The sequence below is a fragment of the Sorghum bicolor genome, chromosome 3 (assembly GCF_000003195.3).
Source record: "Sorghum bicolor cultivar BTx623 chromosome 3, Sorghum_bicolor_NCBIv3, whole genome shotgun sequence".
Classification (NCBI taxonomy): Eukaryota; Viridiplantae; Streptophyta; class Magnoliopsida; order Poales; family Poaceae; genus Sorghum; species Sorghum bicolor.
In genome coordinates this window covers 14,734,989-14,758,691 of record NC_012872.2, presented here as the reverse complement: position 1 = coordinate 14,758,691, position 23,703 = coordinate 14,734,989, and the positions used below count along the sequence as shown (strand labels likewise).

The following is a 23,703-nucleotide window of genomic DNA, read 5'->3' as shown; positions in this document are numbered from 1 at the left end:
CCGCCAACTAATCTTTGACGCTAACTTTTTTATAAATTATAAATTTCTAACAACAACATAATTTGCTGGACAGGATTCATCTTTTTTCAATTTGAGGATTTATTTTGTTGAAGACAAAAGAGAAGAGGGCCCATCTCGTTACGGTTGAAGAGAAGGTTAAATATGAAATAGAACGAAAAACATAGTAGTTTCACCTAAAAAAAAAGGAAAAACATAGTAGTTTGTGAAAAGTCATGAAAAAGTCTGATGACACTAGACTTAGAAAAAACTGGACTCTGGAGTAAGACCTTTCATGAGACATTGGCGAAAAGATAGAAGATTCTCTTCCGTATAGTTGAGAAAAGGCCGCGAACCCTTGCTAATTATGACTTGCCACTAATAAGGACTCAGCTACAGCTGAGTATCATGTTACAACCGTTAGTGGACTATGTATTTTGTTGAAAATAGGTCAAGGAATGATCCATTTTTTAGAATAAAGAGTCGAACTCCCGAAATGTAAGTTGTGCTTCTTGTATTTCTACCACTATACTACATATATGTTCTCCCGGACTTGGCACATTATTGTCAAAATCTCAAATTTTTATTTTTGATTTTGCGTCGCTGCGATCAGAATTAGAGGGTTGATTCTTGGATCTAGTAAGTAGAATTTACGCTTTGTACAAATTTTCCGACAATTCGACGGTCCTGAGATAGTATACAAACACCTGTGATGTGACTATAACCTTAGATCTTGGATGCCTAATTTCTTATTAAGAAATATACGCTCCAAAGCGTCCGTTTTAAAATCGGAGTAGAGTAGCACACTACCGTTCTTCTCAGGGAACGAAAGTCTGACACATGAGAAAGTAGCACTTGAGTACTACTGCCTATATATACACGTACGTATGGCAGTGTGGCAACAAATTTATTCATTCATACTACAACACACGTATGTCACTCAGAAGCAGGCGCATGCATCGAGCCCCCCAGATCGCTCGCAGCATATCGGTGGTCCGCACCGGAGGAATGCTATGCCTGCCTGCCGCGGAGGGCCGGGACTAACTAGGAGCGGTCGTGGGCGTTCCTGCTGCCGGTGGGCCCCGCCCCGCCCCGCCTTCCCTTGAGATTATTTAAGGCCATTTCCGTTGCGCTCAGGGAGAAGGAGAGGGAGCCAGCTAGGGAGGGAGCAAAAGGCAAAGCAGCCAACAACCTGAGAGGAACACACACACACACAGCTAGAGAGCGCGTCCGGTTGCGATTGCGAATCGAGAGAGAGCGAGGAGGAAGAAGAAGATGGAGCAGGAGGAGGAGGCGTGCTCGTCTTACGGCTCCTCTTCGCTGCGGCAGTGCAGGATTTGCCATGACGAGGAGGACGAGCGGCGCTCCGCCATGGAGTCGCCCTGCGCCTGCTCCGGCTCCCTCAAGGTATGTATGTGCTTTCTGCTATGCGCATCCACCGATCGATGGGCTCTCGTATGCTCTTCTCCACACCTTTTCTGCTCTGCTCTGCTCTGTTCTGTGATGTCTATCGGATTCATTCATTCACTTTCGCCTGATGGTCACAAGTCATGTGTGTTCGTGTCGCGCCTGCAGTATGCTCACAGGGGATGCGTGCAGAGATGGTGCGACGAGAAGGGCAGCACCATCTGCGAGATTTGCCTTCAGGTTTGTCCAATTGATCGCCCAATAATCCTTCCCGATTCATTTGCCTTGTTCACCCACCGTTCCTCACTGTTTTATCCGTGGAGGGAAGCTTCCCCTGTTCTCAACTTTTGTTGGACGAAAAATTCAGTCCGAGTGAAGTTTAAGCAATTTATATGATCGATTTGCCTCCGCCTTTCTCCTGAGCAAAATTTTGCATGGATGGTATGAGCAATGCTTTCGTAGAGACTGTCTTCTGAGGCAATTCTCCCTTGTTGATCACACATCACAGCATGCAAGTGCTTTCTTTTTTACCAAAGTATTGTACCTTTCTCAGAGTCCAAGTAATCAAAGCTATAGGAAGGTCCCTCTGATGGTAGGCACTACCTGTGCAGTTTCGCCTTTTGTTTAACAGCCGTGTGTTTTTTTTAACTGACAGAACTTTGAGCCGGGCTACACCGTTCCTCCCAAGAAAACCCAACCTGCTGATGTCGCGGTCACCATCAGGTCTGCATCTCTCTCTCCTCTCTCGTAACTGGGCAATGGTATTGATACGCGCATTAAGGCTATCGAACAAGGTGAATGTTGTGTTTAATTGTAGGTCAGTTCTAGTTGTTCCATAATAAGAATAAAAAAAAAGAAAAACTGTCATCAGAAGTCAGAACCTCACCAACAAGTGTGTGTCTGCCAATGTCCCTTGCCGAACATCCATTTCGGCCATTTGATTCTTTCTTTCTTTTTGTTTGTTTGGCATCCTCCTCATGTCATCTGAACCGAGCGGTCAAGTATGAGGGGCTGGCTGCCTCGCTAAGTTGCTGACCAACCTAACCTATCTTTATCTTTCATTGATTGATTAAATGGAATCTGCCAGCGAGACAGGCACTTAGATGACCAACCACCCGCTCTTGATAGCTCATCGCATTCGCATTGGATCGTATACTACCACCAGCCAAATTCCAAGATGTCTGTCTGTCTGTCCATGGCAATGGCATGTATCACAGGCGTCCAGCCGTCCAGGCCCCTCGTTCTCATCCACTGACAGACACAGCATGCATTCTCACTCAGCGCTGATCTGATCAGCATCTCCAAACCGAGCAAGCAAGAGAACAAGCATTCTGATCAAACAGTGGCTCTGGTCAGGCACATTCCATTCTGGCAGCTGTCGCAGCATGTTCTTTCAGGATTCCTGATTCATGAGGCGGGGGGCTGTGTTGCTACCACTGCCAGGTGGGTCCGGCCCCAGCTGTTCCCGTTAGTTAGCCTAAAGCCAAGCCAACCACCGGTTGGGTCCCAATCATTGTTTCGCCGTCGTGAGATGGCAGATAAGATGATATGAATATGATGCGGATGATGCCCTTGCACTGTTGCTGCACATCTGCTGGAGTAGACCAATGCAACGCAAACCGTGGCCTGCACTCCACCCTGCTGTCCTGCACCGTTGCCACAGGCGTCAAACCCGTCCGTTCATCAGTAGTTGCTGCAGCACGACCAATCATGCGTTTGCAATTGGGTTCACAAAAAGAAGAAAAATTTGTGGAATCTGTCGAGCTCGGCAGTTCAGCAACCATTGCCAACCACCACGCGCGTTGCTGATCTGTGCTTGCGTGGTGGTATGTGCAGAGACAGCGTGGAGGTGCCCAGGCTGCAGTACGAGCCCGAGGAGGATGACGCGGCGTTGATTGGAGCCAGCGATCCCGAGTACGCCGAGTGCGCCCGCGCCGCCGGCAGGAGCGCGTCCTGGTGCCGCTCCGTGGCCGTCACGGTACGTGCTTGACTGACAGAAAACAAAAAAACCAATCACATTTCCAGTTTCAGACTTCAGAGAACCCCCTGCAATGCATCGCTTCGTGTCTGAACTTGACACTGTCCCTGCAGTTCACGATCGTCCTGCTGCTGAGGCACCTGGTCACCGTGGTGACGGTCGGAGCGGCCAACCAGTTCGCCTTCAGCCTCCTCACAGTGAGTAGAGTAGTCCTACTCCACCTCAATGAATCAATGGATGCTTCTTTGAGGTTTCTGTGTGCGATCGACTGTGAAATGACATTTGTTTCTTTCTTGGCTTGAAATGGAAGGTATACTTGCTGCGGGCCAGTGGGATCTTGCTTCCGTTCTACGTTGTCATGAGGCTCATCTCCGTGATCCAGCAGGGACAGAAGCAGTACCGCCTGCAGCTGCTCCAGGTTAGTCAGTCCATCGATTGCCACTTCTGAAGTCGTTGGGGGCTGTTCTGCTGGAGGGAAGCAGCAGCTGGCGGAACCAGTGTTGGGTTGCTGAATGTTTTTTTGCTTTTTTTGTCACTGACGACCTGTAATTCTGTATGCTGGGTGCTGCAGGAGCAGAGGAGACACGCGCTGAGATTGGCCCGGCTGCACGGTCAGGAACAACGGCAGCAGCAACAGCATGTCATCCTGGTACGCTGAGGAAGAACGCAAATGCAAGACAGGGAAGGAGGGATTCATCTAGTGTTCATATACACAATCATTCATCATGTACAAGGTTGTAGAATTAATGTACCTCGAGCTTATATACTAGTACCTCATCGTGACATCTCTGCAAACCTGAAAATTTCATGCTAAAAAGATCAACATATATAAATTTGTACTAAAAAAGAAAAAAGGAAAGAAAGCTGGCACAATGTTGGATTTACCGATCGCCTCCATCCCCCCCTTTATCATGAAAAATGCACTGAACGTTGTACTGCCACCGTAGGATGTATAAATAGGAGCACGACAGTGATCCTGTACAGATCCACCCACTTTATTCCCTTTTCACTTCAGAGTTCACAATATGATGGAGCCCATGTCTTTATATATGGCACTTTAAGCAGGCGCCAGGAAAGTGGTGCATACTTGTGCAAGACTACGTACATAGTAGCACAAGCGTATGCCTGGAGAAATGGTTGACGCAAAAACCCATTTGTGTATATAATAACTCTGTTACAACCATAATATGCATTCGGCCTCTTGAACAATTTGAGCTATTTTATGTCCTAAATTTTAAAAAATAGTTATTTTGGTAATTGAATCCTGTATTACTGAAATTTTATATTACACAAATGCATGTGCTTTATTTGTAAATACAAATGTAGACTCATTTTATATGTTGCATGTTATTTTACTACTCAATAAATGTGTAATTATAAATCATACTAATATTTTATTTAGATCCAAAAAATATGAAATTATCCATGCCATCATGGCCGGGGCTCGAGCTCACCCGTGTTGTCGTGGCCAGGGGGCAGAGCTCGCCCCGCGCCGTCTAGGCTGGGTGCCTGAGCTCGCCAACGAAGAAGGGACAATGTCGATCTAGGTCCAAATGATTTATTCTATTCATAGGAACCATATGAACGACACATCCACATGTAATATTTCTTATACGGGATGAATCCAACCCGTTAGTCCTAGAACCAAACACTCTAGAAAATGAGTGTGACCCATCCCAACCCACTTGAACCCTTCAACCAAACACTGAATAATAAATGTGTAATCATAATAACTCACTATTTGAGCAAACTATCTCCATAACATATTTCTAGGTCCAACAACCAAAACTTTAGATCATTCCAAATTGTGGGTTTCGCCTTCCCATTTGCATAATTTGATGGATATTGTATCTTAATTTACAATATATAATATACTGAATTATTGGTAGTCTCTAAATTATCTAGTTATGTAGTTTTGGTCATCACAAATTGAAATTCATTAGGGCTTACGTGGTACATGAATAATACTTCGACGAGTAATTTCTATAGGAATATACTATTTCAATTAGAAATATAGATATGAAAATATTTTAAAGACGCTGAATATGCTTGACGAATCATAGCGCTGAAAGACTTAACGCGGCATCAGCATCGCAACACATACAGCGTGAAAACAGTAACGTGCATTAGATTATTAATTATTAGACCGATGAGCATTCAAGGCGCAAAACTGTTGTGAACACATTTTCGACGTACATTTACTGTGAGCATTTGATCTAAAACACGCGTACGCTACCAAGGCCTTGTTTAGTTTCTTCCCGAAATTTGTTCACGATAGCATTTTCGTTTGTTTGTGGTAATTATTGTCCAATCATATAGACTAACTAGGCTCAAAAAAATCGTCTCGTAAATTTCGACCAAACTGTGCAATTAGTTTTTATTTTCGTCTATATTTAATACTCCATGCATGCGTCTAAAGATTCGATGTGACGAATAATCTGAAAAATTTTGCAATTTTTTTTTGAAACTAAACAAGGCGCACGCTAGCTTGGTCATTCAGTCGGTCGGGGATACACAGCTTTATGTACCGCTGAAATTGAAAGGCGAAGGACCAACACCCCAACAAGCAGATTACAGATGCAATGCAAAGATCAGAGGACCACCACTAACGAGTATGGGGCGAGGATATGGACCTATAGATCTCAGACCACGCAGACGCAGGGCATGCAGAATCCCGGTCATCTGCGATTGATTCTCGATTCTTCCGGTCGACACGGCAGGAGTAGAGACAAAACATTTGTTCAATGATGTAGAAATTTTCGTCCATTTGTCATGAAAAACCTGTGAAGAGGGTTATCAATATCAACACTGCCAATCTTTGCTGGTGACGACCAGTGGGTGCATCCCACGTGGGCTTTTGTTGCACTGTATTTCCATTTTTTTTTCATTTTGTTCTATTTTAAATAAATTCACTTGTTCTTCCCGTAAAATATGGCTCTTACTCTTTTTTTCTTTTTTTTTCTCAATAGGATCACAAATTTACAATATGTTCTATGTTCTATGATGTACTCCCTCCATTTCAAATTATAAATCATCGTCATGTTGACTCTCCAAGAAAGTTGAGATGACTTATAATTTGAGATGAAGGGAGTATTTTTATTGTTTTGATAGTAGTCATGAGATATTTCACGACGTATTTTGGATGATGTATTTCTCTATAGGACTAGAATTGTTCTATGGTGTATATTTTTATTGTTTTAGTAGTACTCACGGGATGTTCTCGCGTATTCATCACTTGATGAAGGGAGTATTTTTATTGTTTTGATAGTAGTCATGAGATATTTCACGATGAATTTTGGATGATGCATTTCTCTATAGGACTAGAATTGTTCTATGATGTATATTTTTATTGTTTCAGTAGTACTCATGAGATGTTCTCGCGTATTCATCACTTGTATTGTTAATGAGATGTTCCATGTGTACATCTTATCATTTTCCTTATATCAACGAATCACAAGTCATGAGGTGTTCTATGATATACTTTCTATTATTTAGATTATATTCATTAGATGATCTATGGTAGATTTTGATTGTTCTCATATTATTTAGGATTTTTTCATCATGGATCATTTATATTTTGTTTTTTATATTTAGTTGTTTTTATTTTTGTCCTTTTGATATGTGTTTCATAGCATTTTTTCTTTGTATCATTGCAGAATATTCACTTGTACTATTTATTTCTTCTATAATATAATAAAAATATTGTTATAATACTTATGAGGTGCATTCTGAATTATTTATTCATGGGATGTTTTTATGATGTATTATGTATTTGTTACATAGAATTTTTTTTATATGTTTGATGAAGTATTCTATTTTTTCCTCAAAATATTCCATACATTGTGTATTTTCATTTTTTATATAGTATTCATGAGATGTTTCATGATATATTTTCCATTTTATTTGAAAGGATGTCCATAAGATACCATGTGTCTTATGTTGTTTGCATAGTATTCAATGGATGTTTTGTGGTATATTTCAATTGTTCCTATAGTACCATTCATGAGATGTTCTTTTTTTACTACTGCATAGAACCATTTTTTTAAAAGACGTAACATTATATTGTGAACCTAGAACATTGTCCTTGCTTAACATTTTTATTATGAACCTATTTTAAAAGACGTAACATTATATTGTGAACCTATTACATTTTTTTAATGTTATATTCAAAACACTTCATCATGAACCTAGAACATTGTCACATGCTAAAATTACTATAGGAACATTTTATCATGAGCTTAGAACACATTGTCACATGCTAAACTTGCTATAGAAACATTTTATCATGCTCCTCTCGCAGCTCATGTCCTCCACTCCACCACCTTTGCAGATGCAGGAGTGATGATTATCCCGAAGAAGGTCTCCTCCCTTCCCTTCTCTGCCGGTGCTGATCTAGTGATCTCTGTGAAATTTTGTTTGTATATAGGGATGTAAAGGTATAGTTACTGCAAATTTGTGACTTTTATGATTTTCATGAAATGGGCCATGCGTAATTGAACTGGGCCCGAGCAAACCCTTGGCCATCTTTACACAGGCAGGCCGCCCACCCGCTTTTCGGTGCCCCTGCTTCGGCCCATGGAGGATGGAGCAGGCCTATCAACACAGGCGGCCTCCAGGACGAAGCCCATGCTGATGCCCACTCGTAACGCGACAGCCGAGGGAGTCAGTGCCGAACGCCCTGGAAACCGCCCGCCGTGTGCCGGTGTCCACGCGCGCCCCGGCGATGCCGCCACGACCGCGGACACGTGCCGGTCCTCGCACACGCGTCCCCCCCACCGCCGCCTCGCCGCATTAAAGCCCCGGCGCCCGCGCCGCGGACCCCCCGGCCCTTCATTATTCCAGTTCTTTCCCATCGTCGACGGCGCGCCGTGACTAGTGAGCAGTGCGTGCCCCCGGCAAAGCAAGGAGGAGAGAGGTGGACGACGAAGAAGATGAGCAGGCTGGACACGAAGACGCTCAAGGACGAGCTGACGAGCATGGACAGACGGTGCCTCCTGGACCTCGGCCACCCGCTCCTCAACCGCGTCGCCGACAGCTTCATCCGCGCCGCCGGTGTCGGGGCGGCCAGGGCCGTCTCCAGGGAGGCCTACTTCGTCACCGTCGAAGGTACCATGCATTCCGGTGTTGCGCGAGTGAGAAGGCAGCGAGCGGTACGGTTGATGCTCACCGTCCATGATTACGATCGATCTGCAGGGCTTTCAGGAGACTCGTCCGGGCTGGACCCCGACGGCGGCAAGAGGAGCCATTTCTCCAGCATCAGAGGTGATGACGGCCAGAGGTCGCTCGACGCAGTGGTATGTTCCAAACGACCAAACACAGCTCAAAGCCGCGATTTCTATCACCCTCTGCAACTTGATGCTAAACTTGCTGCAGGTAAAAACGGCTGGCAAGGAGGCCTTCCAGTGGGGTGAGTGTTCAGCTTCAGCTCAAGGAAACTCGAAACGGATATTGTGATTACAGTCTCTATAGATCTATCAATATGAGGTGTGTTTTTCCTCCACATGCAGGGTTGGCAGCCGGAGTCTATTCCGGGCTCACGTACGGCCTGAGGGAGGCCAGGGGATGCCACGACTGGGTCAGTGCCATTTCCTAATCATACATACATACTGCTCTGTCTTGGCTTGTGATTTGTGAACTCTGAACAGCTTCGACAGAACAAAGTAAAGCACATGCTGATCTCTGTCTGTTTACGTCCTTATGCAGAAGAACAGCGCAATTGCAGGTGCAATCGCTGGGGCGGCGGTGGCGCTCACGGGTGACGCCGGCAGCCACTCCGACAAGCTCGTCCATTTCGCCATCACCGGCGCTGCGCTCTCCAGTGCCGCGAGCTTGCTCTCCGGCATATTCTGATTGAGCCCATGGCACCGGACCCGTGTTCGCTGCCTGGTTTAGGCTCTTAATCCAGGGTTTTAGCATGAAAGGTTGAATTCAGGCTATCAATGAAATGTATTTCTAGGTCCCTGTCAGCAGCTTCCTGCCACTCCTGCACTTTGGACTTCCACTGTAATCCTTGCTTCGTGTATGAATTTCTTCAAATTATCTTCTCTGTTCGAGTTTCCCAAGACACATTTCAAATTATGTTCTCTGAGTTCCTTGTGGTTGGACGTGTGGAAATAACAAAAGGTTCGATTTTTCCTTCTAGATACAATACGAACAATCTTGAAGTAGGAGCACGCAGTAAGAAATTTCACACAGTGAAAAGTAGAGCAATATATTGGCCAAGAAACCTTCAAATAAAGAACATTACATCAACACCCAAAAACCCAAGCCTAAATCCCAAAATAGAACAAACCTAAAAGCTAATGCAAAGAATAAGGTGCAATTTGAAATGTATGCATGCTGAAATCGTATAAACACGTGAAGCATGAGTCGTTCCTTACATTTCCATCAAAGAAATTAGTTTGTGGAACACTGCTCAAGAGTATTTTATTTTATTTTATTTTAGAAAAAGGGAATTTTTTTTATCCGCGGGTTGAAGAATAGGTTCGAATCTTACAAATTTTTGCGTGTCCGCCTGCTCAGAATTTCTGTGACTGCCTGTATATGTGGACGCGCAGGGCAGGGCGGAGCAGATTGAAGGCAGCCAGGATTAGTAAGGACCGACCTATGAACCACGGAATAGTTCTCTGTTCGTGGCTTACATATAGAAGTTATAGATATTTATAGATATGGTTGTGGCTTACATATGGAAGTTACAGATATTTATAGATATGGTTGTTACACATATGTTACATGCATCCATTTATAATATTCTAATTGCAATAACTATAATTTTATAATCTCTCTTGACTATATTTTAGCCCGATCTCTCTCTTAACTATATCTGGTTTATATTTTGTGACTGCACAACTTTTTTGCTTTACACATGCATACACGTTGCATGTGGATGCACATCATCTAACAGCCTCCCTCAATCATAACCGCACTAGGCTCCAGGAGTTAAACTGATAGTGGTTTTGTAAATCTATCTACTACTAATAGTGGTTTTGTAAATCTATCTGCTACTGATACTTGATCATCTGAGGGAACAAAAACTATTTCTAGTAACTTTTGAGATTCTCGTTCTATGATAAAATGATAGTCAACTTTTATATGCTTATTAGTTCTAACATGAAATACTGGATTGGCTGTTAAATATTTTGCACCAAGATTGTCACATAATAACTTAGCAGCCGTTGGACTAATTATATGTAATTCTTTGAGAAGAGTCTGTATCCATATTACCTCTGCTGTAGCGTTAGCTAGAGCCTTGTATTCTGACTCAGTACTAGAGCGTGACACAGTACCTTATTTTCTTGTATTCCATGATATAAGATTTGAGCCTAGAAATACTGCAAATCCGCCGGTAGATCTCCCGTCATCCGTGTTCCTGTCCAATCTATATCTAAGAAGGCACTGACCAATGTGGATGTTGATTTATGTATCTTCAAACCCAACTTAGTACATTGTTTTAGATACCTTAAGATCTGTTTGACTGCTACTAAATGAACAGTTGTAGGAGCATATAGAATCTGACAGACTTTATTCATTGAGTATGTAATATCAGGCCTAGTAAAAGTCAATTATTGCAAAGCATCTACTATACTTCTATAATGAGTAGCATCATTCACTACGGGAGAATGGAAATTTCCCGAGTGTCAAAGGCTTCCCCGAGTGCCAAAAATCGAGCACTCGGGGAAGCCAGTCTTTCCTGAGTGTTGCTCTCGGGGAAGAGAGATTTCCCCGAGAGCCGTAACCAACCTGACACTCGGGAAAGAATAACACTCGGAAAAATTCATCTTCCCCGAGCGCAACACTCGGGGAAGAGCCGCTCTCGGAGAAGAAAAGTGTTCCGTAACGTCCCAAACAAACGGCGCCGTTGGGGCTTAAAATAAAAAAATTCTTCCCCAAGTGCTAAAAAAAACACTCGGGGAAGGCGCTCTTTCCCGAGTGCTAAATCCTGACACTCGGGGAAAAAACTGGCTTCCCCGAGTGCTGCGGTCCTGGCACTCGGGGAAGAGGCCCTTCCCCGAGAGCCAAGAAAGGCACTCGGGGAAGTTTTTTTGTTTTTTTTGTTTTTTTGCCCCAGTTTTTTTCTGATGCCTTCCCACATTATTTCAAACTTCTTGTTCAAATTTGAGGATATTTAAACTTCTTTAAGTATATTTCATTTGTTTTTTACGTTTCATTGATTTTTTTGTAATCTTCAAATTTGAACTGCAGATGTATTAAATAATGAAATTTCTTTATTTAAAAAATGATATTCACGATATTTGGTGTATTTGATGACCATATCCACAAGCTCAATGAAATATGAAAGATCTACCTGCCGTAACATTAGAAACAACTTGCGGAAAAAATGTTTTTAAATTATATAAAATCCGTAAAAAGTCCAAAAATTAAGAAACTTGTCTAGACGTCATTTTATCACATGTAGAGGCTGAGAAAAAAAATTGAGAAGGTTTGGAACAAGTTACGATGTTGGATGACTGAAACCTAGACATTTTTACATGTGATCACTTATGATCGCACACGGAGATGTCTAGGTTTTAAGTATCCGATGTTACAACTTGTTCGAAACATTCTCAATTTTTTATCATAGCCTATACATGCGATAACAAGACGTCCACACAAGTTTCTTTATTTTTGGACTTTTTACGGATTTTATATAATTTTAAAACACTTTTTCCGCAAGTTGTATCTTATGTTACGACAATAAGATGTTTCGTATTTCATTTGAGCTTCTGGATACGGTCTTAACATACACCAAATATCATGAATATGATTATTTGAATAAAGAAATTTCATTATTTAATGAACCTACAGTTCAAATTTGAAGTTTACAAAAAAATCAATGAAATGAAAAAAACTAATGAAATATATAAAAAAAGTTTAATATTCCTAAATTTGAATAAGAAGTTTAAAATAATTTAGGAAGGCCTCATAAAAAAATGGGACAAAAAAAAACAAAAACAAAAAATATCTTCCCGAGTGTTTTTCGTAACTCTCGGGGAAGAGACTCTTCTCCGAGTGCAAAGCTCATAACACTCGGAAAAGTTTATCAAAACAAAAAAACGCAGCCCAAATAATCAATCCGGTCCAAAAATCCAGCTCTATGTCTAACCCTATCCCCATCCTCTCCACGCGTCGCTGCCCGACCCCGACCCCGTGCGCCGCCTCCGACCCTGACCCCGCGCGCCCCAGCCCGTCACGCAGCCGCGCCGCCCCGACCCCGCGCCGCCCAGCCCCGCACGCAGCCGCGCCGCCCCAACCCGGCGCGCCGCCTGCCCAGCCGCGCCCAGCGCCGCCTGCCGAAATTTCGTGGTGAAGCACCTCGCCAAGGTCTTCGTGGACGGCCTCCTCGAGGTCGTGGACCTCACGCTCGTCCCCTACGGCAACGCTCGGATCCACGCCGGCGGAGTGATCTCGTGCCAGGTAGTGCACCGCCCGATCCGCTCCCTCCTCGCGTTTCCTTGTGCAACTTCGTCCGGAATTGTGGTCCTTGACCTCGCATCCTGGGCTGCTTGCTGGAGTAGAGTACTACTCCTATTTATGATAGCTCCTAACAGGGTTTATGGTAGACTGGTAGTGCTTAACTGGGGTTGTGCAGCTTGCTTTCCAGTTTTGCAAGCAAAGCTTATTACGGGAGAGAAAAATTAAGACACCAAATATACTGGAAATATTTTATCTGAAGACTGAACACCACCTGGAGTTTGCTTCCTGAGGACATAAGAACTATTGCAGTACACATTGTTCTCAAAACAGGTGATAGCTTTAGCTCCAGTGGACAAATCAGCATTACATTCCATCACAAGCAGACTCGAGTGCTGATATGGCACGGATGACAATTTAAGATTGCTTTAGGAATTTGCAGAAGGGATGCTAATGCTTTCTCTGTTTCCTGGAATACCAATTCTAAAATTGCCAGTTTTCTCTTAGATTTAACTGCAATTCTTCAATGAAATGGGAAAAAAACATGAACTGTGATGATTCTTTTGTTTGCTGTTGGTTATGCGGATCAAACTGTTATGATGTCGCAGAATAAAATATTGGTCCTTAACTTTATTTGGTAACAAAGTAAGAAAAATTTTGGAGACTAGATTTGACAGGATATTTGGAGGCTGATCAAACATCTAGCTTTGTTTTGTTTTTCTTTGTAGCCTGAATTGCATCTCGTCCATATCTTTGTAAAGTTAATTTTTCACGTTCACTACTTTTCTGTGCTGCAGTCCTTGGCTTTCTGTTTGTAAAACACATTCAGAAAAAAAGAAAATCTGAATATTACTGTTTTTACTTACTACAGAAGGCTAGTTCTCAGTGTCTATCTGTCAAAAAGGTGATCAGTTTTTACCAGCCCGTGGACGGCATCTTGTCTCACTGTTTTGCATTATTCTCATGTAATCTAATCTGCTCCCCTACTGTCCTAAAATCTGCCCAATCCAGCATTGTGCCTAACATTTCCCTTGTGAAAACTGCAATCTGATTTGGAATTTTTGCATCAAGATGAAATGGTAGGGTCCTCTGAGGACGAACCATGCTCAGGAGACAGACGCCACTGACCTGGGTCAGGAGCACAGCTCACGGTTGGCTGACCGTGAGCTCAAGGAGATGCTGCTGAAGAAGTACAGTGGCTGTCTGAGCCGGCTGCGGTCCGAGTTCCTGAAGAAGAGGAAGAAAGGGAAGCTACCGAAGGATGCTCGGTCGGCGCTGATGGACTGGTGGAACACGCATTACTGCTGGCCGTACCCTACGGTAACATCCTGACAACACACACCTTTGATCTTGTCCTTACTCAAAATGTCAAATCCGTGATCAGCATTGCTCAAATCCAGGATCGCACGGCGTGCTATGCACACCTAGACCGTCGCTGGGATCGCAAGCTGGGGCGTCCCAACCCTCGCCGGAATCGCACACTGGACAGTCGTCGTGAGCTGCCTTGGGAGTTGTTTTTATGTATTAAACTTGTGAAGTTGGAATAATATGCACTCTTGAACGTGTGGTTTGTAATATATTTTGAATTTCGTATAAATTTGGTCATTTGTGATATATATAAATGTGGTTTGTGATATATTGCTGTTGATTTTTGAATTGTGATATATATATATATATATATATATATGCTTTATTGATTAAATGAAAAAGCAAAAAAAAAAAAGAATTTTCAAAGTGGCTTCCCCGAGTGCACAAGCTTTGGCTCTCGGGGAAGAAGGTGCCTTCCCCGAGTGCCTGGGAAGTGGCTCTCGGGGAAGAGGCTGTCTTCCCCTAGTGTTTGGGCTGCAGCTCTCGGGGAAGAGGGTCTCTTCCTCGAGTGCCTGAGCTATGGCTCTCGGGGAAGAGGGTGTCTTCCACTCGGGGAAGAATTTTTTAAAACAAGTAAACGGCGCCGGCTACCAACAACGGCGTCAACTCTTCCCCTAGTGCTAGGACGGCTCTCGGGAAAGCCTTTCCCGAGTGCACGATATTTGGCTCTCGGGGAAGATGTCTTTCCCGTGAAGAGGTACTTCGGACACTCTTCCCCGAGTGTTGCACTCGGGGAAGGCTTCCCCGAGTGCAACTGGGCCTTCCCCGAGAGCAGTTGACACTCGGGGAAGCCACTGCTTCCCGTAGTGATTAGTACCCAACAGAGATCCCTCATATAAGGATAATTTTTCGCTCGTGCTCAAAGGTGTTGCAACAGGCTTACAATTAGACATACCAACCCTTTTTAGTAAATCCGACACATATTTATCTTGTGTCAGCACATCACGTACCTTTGTCACTTCTATGCCAAGAAAGTAATGGATATCTCCAAGATCCTTTAGTGCAAATTCTTCTTGAAGGTCCCCTTTGTTGTAGAAGAAAAGAGAAGTATCTACATTATATGCTTGAAAACCAAGTGAAATTAACTTAGCACTTAGTCGGGAATATCAAGCTCTTGGTGCCTAGCCTTATCTAATTTGCAGACATATCTTGGTTTGTTGGGGTCTTCGAAACCTGGATCCAGAGGTTGCTGCATGTACACTTCTTCTTGTAAAAATCCATGAAGAAATGCAATCTGCACGTCAAGTTGTCGAAGGCTCCATCCTTGAGACACACAACAGACAAAATGACATGTATAGTGGCAAATTTAACAACTGGACTGAAGGTGTCTTCATAGTCTATTCCACACCTTTACTTGAAACCTTTTGCTACCAGACGAGCTTTATACCTGTCTAGACTCCCGTTAGCTTTTCTTTTGATTTTGTAGACCCATTTGCATCCAATGACATTTAACCCCTTTTGTGGTAGTACTAAATGCCATGTCTTATTTTTCATAAGAGCAGTATATTCTACATCCATCGCTTCTTTCCATTTTTCATTTCCTAGAGCTTCATCAACAAAGCAAGGTTCACCAGTAGAGGTTAGAAAACCATATCTAACAGTACCATCAATATATACCTTTTCCTTACAAATGCCATTTTGAGACGAGTCCTTGGTCCAACTTGAAGTGGTGTCACCATGGATCTAGATGCATGCTCTTCTTGAGATCCAACGCTTGCAACAATTTCCTCGGATCCATGCATTGTACCATCTTCTGGTGCTGTAATTTCCTAGGATCCTATTTCTGGCGTGGTATGCATGTGTGCATGCGTTGTACCACCTTCAAGCACAGTATGGTTGTGCGAATCCTCTCCAGGACCTGCGTCTGTAGTTGGGACCTAGTTTTCAGTATTGCTTCCACAATTTTCTTCTGCATTCTGTATTGAATTTTCTTCATGTAAAATAACATCATTAGTAGGATCATTTTGAGGAATATTAGTTAATTGATCTACTACTAATGTAGCCCCAAGATTTAGCAAAGTTGGATGAAGGAGAGTTATTTCAGAACACAAACGTGCTCCGACATTAGAATGCAATTCTGAAAAAGGAAAACATTTTCATCAAACACAACGTCCCTAGAAATGTATACATGGCCAGAGGAGATATCAAGGCACTTGAATACTTTGTGAAGATTACTATACCCAAGGAAAGCACATCGCTTAGATCAAAATTCAAATTTGTGAGAATTATAGGGACATAGGTTTGGCCAGCATGCACATCCGAATACCCAGAGGATGGAATAATCAAGATCTTGCTAGAAAAGACGTTTCATGGGTGTAAGATTGTGTATAGTGGGACTAGGAATGTGATTAATTAAATATGTGGCAATAATAAATGCCCCATCCCAAAATTTGAGAGGCATGGATGCATGCGATAACAAGGATAGACCAACTTCTACAATGTGGCGGTGTTTTCTTTTGGCAGCTCCATTTTGTTGATGAGCATGTGGACAAGAAACATGATGTATAATCCCAATCTTATTAAAGAAGGAATTAAGTTTTTGATACTCCCCTCCCTAGTCGGTTTGCATAGCATGGATTTTTTTTATTGAACAACCTTTCAACAAGCATTTGGAATTCTTGGAACTTGCGAAAAACTTTAGATTTATATTTCAATAGATATATGCAAGTAAATTTACTATAGTCATCAATAAAGCTCACATAGTATTTATTTCTACCAACAGATTCTAGTGCAGGACCCAAACATCTGAGAAAATGAGTTCTAAAGGAAAAGTAGACACACTTGATGATCTAGAATAAGGCAATTGATGGCTCTTTGCTTATTGAAAAGCATCAGAAATCGACTCACTACTAGATGATTGATCTGAAATAGGGAGATTATTTTTGCTAATAACTTGCTTCACGATGACTAATGAGGGATGACCTAAGCGATTATGCCACCTTGAAAGCGGAGCTCTGGATACGCCACAAGCTTGTTTTATTGAAAGCATAGGAAGGGGGTACAACCCTTTGTGACACCTCCCTTCAAGGATGGTACTCTTCGTTGCCTCATCCTTAATAAAAAAGAGATCAAGATGAAATTCTAAATAAGCATCATTATCAACAGCTAGCTTGTGAATAGAAATAAGATTCTTTTTGGCTTGCCTCTCCCTTTGCATCGTGTTGTTTTAGTTGTTGCGACCACGTGCTGATGCACTACCGTGCCCACGACCACGATGATCGTTTTGGCCATTGTGTCCTCTTTGGTTGTGGCCTCCTCTTGTGAGCCCACCACGTCCCCGACCGGCGACATTCACCGATCTAGACTCGGGGCTGCCTCCATGGGTCAAGTCCATGTGAAAGGTCCTAATATGGCTAGAGGGGGGGGTGAATAGCCTATTTAAAAATTCTACAAACTTACTAGAGCAAGAGGTTAGTAAATAACAAAGCGAAGCTTTTTGCTCTAGCTTTAAAGGGGTGTTTGCAAGCCACGTATCCAACAATTCTAGTCGTTAAGATCACTAGGCACACAAGAGCTATGTCACTACTTACACTAGAGAGCTACCTAAAGTTTCTATACAAGTAAGTAAGCTACTCTAGTTTGCGGAAATGTAAGAGAGAAGGTTTGATCTTTATACCACCGCGTAGAGGGGATGAACCAATCAATAAAATGAAGCCCAATCACCGGGAGAAATCCAAAGAACAAACACAATGGAGACAAGCAATTTTTCTCCCGAGGTTCACGTGCTTGCCGGCACGCTACGTCCCCGTTGTGTCGACCAACACTTGGTGGTTCGGTGGCTAAGAGGTGTAGCACGAACCTCGTCCTCACTAGGACACCACAAGAACCTACCCACAAGTGAGGTAGCTCAATGACACGAGCAATCCACTAGAGTTACCTTTCGGCTCTCCGCCGGGGAAGGTACAAGACCCCTCACAATCACCGGGAGATGGCCACGAACAATCACCAACTCGTGCCAATCCTCCTCCGCTGCTCCAAGCCGTCTAGGTGGCGGCAACCACCAAGAGTAACAAGAAAACCGTAGCTAGAACAATCCCCAAGTGCCACTAGATGCAATCACTCAAGCAAATGCACTTGGAATCACTCCCAATCTCACAAAGATGTTTAATCTATGGAGATGAGTGGGAGGTGTTTGCTTAGGCTCACAAGGATGTCAAGTATGCTAGAATGCCAAGAGAGTGAGCCCCAAGCCGGCCAAACACGTATTTATAGCCCCTCAAACAAATAGAGCCGTTGGCTCTTTCACTGGGCGAAACACGGGGTCACCGGACGCTCTTAAAGGGGCACCGGACGCTCAACACCAGCGTCCGGTGCTCCAACGTCAGCCGCGTGTCAGAGTCTAACGGTAACCTGCAGAGCACCGGACGCTGAGCAGGTTGGCACCGGACGCGTTCGGTGCACACCGGACTCATGCGCAGAGAGCTCCGCAAACTCGCAGGGTCACCGGACGCAAGCCACCGGACGCACCCTCAGCGTCCGGTGCTCACCGGACCCATGCGCAGAGAGGGTCGCAAAACGCCCGCACACCGGACGCTAACCACCGGACGCTCAAGCCAGCGTCCGGTGCCTATCGTCCGGTGCCTTACCCTAGCTGGGCCAGGCACTGTTTGCACCGGACGCTCAGACGCAGCGTCCGGTGCTCCAGAAGCCAGCGTTCGGTGAGTGTTTTCTCAGCGAGAAACACTCCCGTGACTTCTCCAAATTTCCCACCGGCGCAATAGAAAATATGCACTTCATTTTCTCGAAAAGCGCCGAAACCCATCCTCTCTCTACCCTTCAAACTCCACCTCCTTCTCAAAGTGTGCCAACACCACAATGTGTAAACCAACAAGTGTGCACGTGTGTTAGCATTTTCACAAACAATTTCTTTGAGGGAGTTAAGTTAGCTCACTAGGTTCTAAATGCATGCACATGAACAATGACACCTAGTGGCACTTGATAACCGCTTAGCCAGAGAATTCCCCTCTTTATAGTACGGCTATCTATCCTAAATGTGATCACACCCTCTATGGTGTCTTGATCACCAAAACCAAAACCCTAAGCAATACCTTTGCCTTGATCTCCATAGGGTTTTGTTTTTCTCTTTCTTCTTTTCCAAGTTGAGCACTTGATCATCTTGTGGTCATCACCATCATCACCATGATCATCACTTGCTCCATCACTTGGCATGTACCAACCTCATTAAGTCTACACGCACTTAGTATAGAGGTTAGTACTAGGGTTTCATCAATTATCCAAAAACAAACTAGGGCTTTCACCATGTGAGTCTCAAAGTTAAGAAGTTGTGAGTACAACTCCCCAACTGTGATGGACTCTACCCTAGCAGTTAGGGTTGTGACTAGAGAAGTGTAGTTGAAAGCCCTAGTTTGGTTTTGGATAATTGATGAAACCTTAGTACTAACCTCTATACTAAGTGTGTGTAGACTTAATAAGGTTGGTACATGCCAAGTGATGGAGCAAGTGAAGATCATGGTGATGATGGTAATGACCACAAGATGATCAAGTGCTCAACTTGGAAAAGAAGAAAGAGAAAAACAAAACCCTATGGAGATCAAGGCAAAGGTATTGCTTAGGTTTTTGGTTTTAGTGATCAAGACACCATAGAGGGTGTGATCACATTCAGGAGAGATAGCCGTACTATAAAGAGGGGAATTCTTTGGCTAAGCGGTTATCAAGTGCCACTAGGTGTTATTGTTCATGTGCATGCTTTTAGAACCTAGTGAGCTAACTTAACTCCTTCGAAAAAAATGATTGTGAAAATGCTAACACTCTTGCACTTGTTGGTACACACTTGAAGGTGTTGGTACACTTTAACAAGGAGGTGAAAAGTTTCTTGTTTGTCGGTAGAAAGTTTCTTGTATACCGGTGGAAAGTTTCTTGTTTACCAGTAGAAAGTTTCTTGTATATCGGTGGAAAGTTTCTTGTTTACTAGTGGAAAGTTTTTTGTTTGCCACTGGAAATTTTCTTGTGTGCTAGTAGAAAGTTTTTGACTAAAAACTCACACCGGACGCTCTGTCGTGAGGCACCGGACGCTGCCTCAGAGCGTCCGGTGTGCTCTCGGTTGCTGGCATAGGTGAGTTTTGTGCACCGGACGATCAGCATCGAACGCTGGCCGAACGTTGTTCGTGCGTCCGGTGTCCCTGAGCTTTTACGGTGTTCTCTGAGTAAGCATCCGGTGCTGACCTGGCGTGTCCGGTGGTCGCGTCCCGTGCTCCTGCGTTTTTGCAAACCTCTCTGCGTACGTTACCGGTGTTCACCGGACGCGTCCGGTATCTACTTGACCGCGTTCGGTGGTTTTAATTTGACCGTTTGAGTTCAATGCGCGAAGATTCAAGTAGGGGACACATGGCTGTTTCTAGAGCACTGGACGCTTTGTTTCAGCGTCTGGTGCCTCACCTGCAGCGAGTTCGGTGGTCCTGTTTTTTGCCTAGTAAAAGAGCCAACGTCTCTATTTGTTTGAGGGGCTTATAAATAGTTGTTGGTCGGCTTGGGGCTCACTCTCTTGGCATTATAGCATGCTTGACATCCTTGTGAGCCTAAGCAAACACCTCCCACTCATCTCCTTCATAGATTAAACATCTTTGTGAGATTGGGAGTGATTCCAAGTGCATTTGCTTGAGTGATTGCATCTAGTGGCACTTGGGGATTGATTTGGCTGCGGTTTTCATGTTACTCTTGGTGGTTGCCGCCACCTAGACGGCGTGGAGTAGCGGAGGAGCATTGGCATGGGTTGGTGATTGTTCGTGGCCATCTCCCGGTGATTGTGAGGGGTTTTGTGCCTGCCTCGGCGGAGAGCCAAAGGCAACCATTAGTGGATTGCGCGTGTCATTGAGTTACCTCACTTGTGGTAGGTCCTTGCAGTGCTCGTGGTGAGCTTGGGTGTGGAATCCCAATTAACCGCCGGACCACGAAGTGTTGGTTGACACAACGGGGACGTAGCGTGCCGGCAAGCACGTGAACCTCGGGAGAAAAATCTTGTGTCTCTTTGTCTCCCTTGGTTATTTGGTGATTGATTGGATTCTTGGTTATCTTGGATATTCTCTTGTGATTGGATCAATCTCCTCTACACGGTGGTATAACATCTCTAACTCAACTTTGCATTACCTTCTTTTACATTCTTGCAAACTAGAGTAGCTTACTTGTATAGAAACTTTAGGTAGCTCTCTAGTGTAAGTAGAGACTTAGCTCTTGTGTGCTTAGTGATTATAGCAAGTAGAATTTTTGGTTAGGTGGCTTGCAAACACCCCATTAGGGCTAGAGCAAAAGCTTCGCTTTGTTATATACTAACCTCTTGCTCTAGTGAGTTTGTAGAATTTTTAAATAGGCTATGCACCCCCCTCTAGCCATATTAGGACCTTTTCAAGTGGTATCAGAGCCGTGGTTGTTGACGGTCCTTAAGTACTAAAATTAATAATCAAATAAACATAGAAAAGGATCAATGTAAAACAAACATCTAGAATTAGGGTTTTATGTGACAGAATTCCACGAGCTTTGGTATTTATCTATTTCTGTAGGGGGTTATCAGAGAATATGGAGAGAAGGCCCACATGTCATGTTTACAACGAGATAATTACGGGCCGCGTAATTTTCCTCAATCTAGAAGACTCCAGAAGCCACGGGAAGGAAGCGGAGACCGAACGGGCTCGGGGGCAAGGCGCCCACCCTGGCCAGGAGTTGGATCGGGACTCTCTCTCGGGACAATGCTCCACCGACCTAAAGAATCAATCTAAACCATACAATCAATGTCGGTTTGATCTGACGGCCCAAATTTACTTGAAAGGACTATAAAACCAAGGCCTCTCCCCCCTGGAGGAGAGAGGAGAAGAGAAGAAATCATTATTCAGAGGTAGCCATCAAAGTTAGGGTTTAGAGCTTCTCTCCCACAGAGAATTAGAATTAGCTACTCCCTAATCCTTCAAGTTTAGAGGTTTGATTAGATAGCAATTAGAGAAGTAGAGCACTACGCTCTGGATTCGGATCTTCGGTAATAAAGATTGGTATTATTCATATCTTTCTCTAATTCTTTGTTCTAATTGCACTATGTCTCTAATTATTATGTTCTTAGTTTGCTCTAGTTCTATATTTGATATAGTTATGATTGATAATGAGTTTATGTATAAGTTTGCAAAGCGCTTAGCTCTTGACGCGAGGGAGTTAGGTGATAGATCACATATGAGCGTGGTGCTTAGATGTTATTTATCTGCAAATGTATCCTATTGGCCGGGTTGTGTGGTAGTTCGCGATAGTGACTGCTTCGTTGATTCTTATATAGTCCACCCTCCGTTGATAGGACAGGCAGAACCGGTATTGTGGAGTAAGTCTTGCGATGCTCTGATTTACTTTATCAATGTTCCGTATACATGAATGAAGAGTCTCTTATGCTATACATGATCTTGTAGATAACTAGAGTAGATTATGACTTAGTAGTTAGTAGATAACTTAGAATCCATTCTCTAGCTAATCCGACATCACCAACATATATGAGGAGTAGTCTATTTTCTAATCGCTATGTTATTTATCCCTTGAACTTATAATTCATTATCATTATCTTTATGGTTTACCCCCTGCTAAAGTAAGTGAATGTGTGACGAGTTTCTCATTAGTAATCATGTCTTGCAAGTTTATCTCTAGTCTATGCCTTGATAGATTTTGTCCTTAATTTAATTTCATCTCTTTTGTTCTCTTAAGCAAAATTATAAATAACGATACCTGGAATACTTATCCTGGTGAAATGCTACAATGAGGTGTTTTATCTGTGCGCTTGCGGATAGAATAGATTATTTTCTAGGGAGCCTTTACATTTATAAATACCTTTGTACACTCTGGCACCATGCTGGGGATGACAACCTAGTATCTAAGTGGTGTTAGCTAGTGTCAACAAGCATTTCTGGCACCGTTGCCGGGGAACAAAAGGGTAATACATAGGAATGGTAAGGAAAGTCACGAAATCAGTCAAGGTTGTTCATATAAAATATTAGACTAGACTATAGAGAAATAATTGGATAAAACAGCTACTAAGTGAGAAATCATAACAAGGCACCTCTGCTTTGGCAGGTTCACCCTGTTGTTTTTCTATGTTTATATTTTTATACGGGGTATATCAGGATTGACTTTGGGTACATTCAACTCTTCATCATCAGAACCAAAGCAATCAAGAGAAGAAGAAGCTAGCTACCAATTGCAAGAATTCTCTGCTCCAAGTCTGGAGAACATTCCAACTGGTCCAAGATTTGCAGTAGAAGAAGGAATACCCGAGTTTGAGCTCAAGTCAAGCCTCATCAATTTGGTACAAGCTACACAATTCAGTGGAGAGGCACATGAAGATGCTAGTGCACATTTGCAGAATTTCTTAGAGATTGGAAGCACAATCCACATCAACGGAGTCGACAAAGACGTCATACTGCTTCGCCTTTTTCCATTCTCACTAGAAGGAAAAGTGAGGAAGTGGTTCTACACTCATCAAGATAACATCAACAACTGGACAAACTTGTTAGATGCCTTTCTATCAAAGTTTTTCCCTATAGGCAAAACAACTGCCTTAA

The 23,703-nt window shown here is 43.4% G+C and overlaps 2 protein-coding genes and 1 long non-coding RNA gene across 4 annotated transcripts; all 3 read left to right on the top strand.

Annotated features, from left to right (window-relative positions):
• LOC8078178 lies at window positions 1,116–4,277 on the top strand. 2 transcript variants are annotated; one of them, XM_021455045.1, is made up of 7 exons: window positions 1,118–1,404; window positions 1,573–1,644; window positions 2,060–2,127; window positions 3,241–3,382; window positions 3,496–3,579; window positions 3,693–3,800; window positions 3,954–4,277. In XM_021455045.1, exons 1-7 carry the CDS (start codon window positions 1,273–1,275, stop codon window positions 4,038–4,040), a joined length of 693 nt encoding a protein of 230 aa, XP_021310720.1. In that variant the 5' UTR covers window positions 1,118–1,272; the 3' UTR covers window positions 4,041–4,277. The 2 variants fall into 2 exon arrangements, with proteins under 2 accessions (XP_021310721.1, XP_021310720.1); XM_021455046.1 differs by lacking the exon at window positions 3,241–3,382 and having other exon boundaries at window positions 1,116–1,404.
• On the top strand, window positions 8,195–9,460 carry LOC110434017 (outer envelope pore protein 16-2, chloroplastic-like). Its single transcript, XM_021457498.1, has 5 exons — window positions 8,195–8,488; window positions 8,576–8,676; window positions 8,756–8,789; window positions 8,890–8,957; window positions 9,086–9,460. The coding sequence occupies exons 1-5, from the start codon at window positions 8,314–8,316 to the stop codon at window positions 9,230–9,232; spliced, it is 525 nt and encodes a 174-aa protein (XP_021313173.1). The 5' UTR covers window positions 8,195–8,313; the 3' UTR covers window positions 9,233–9,460.
• LOC8078177 lies at window positions 12,511–14,429 on the top strand. The gene is made up of 3 exons (XR_002450863.1): window positions 12,511–12,796; window positions 13,865–14,113; window positions 14,194–14,429. It is a non-coding gene; the product is annotated as an uncharacterized LOC8078177 (long non-coding RNA).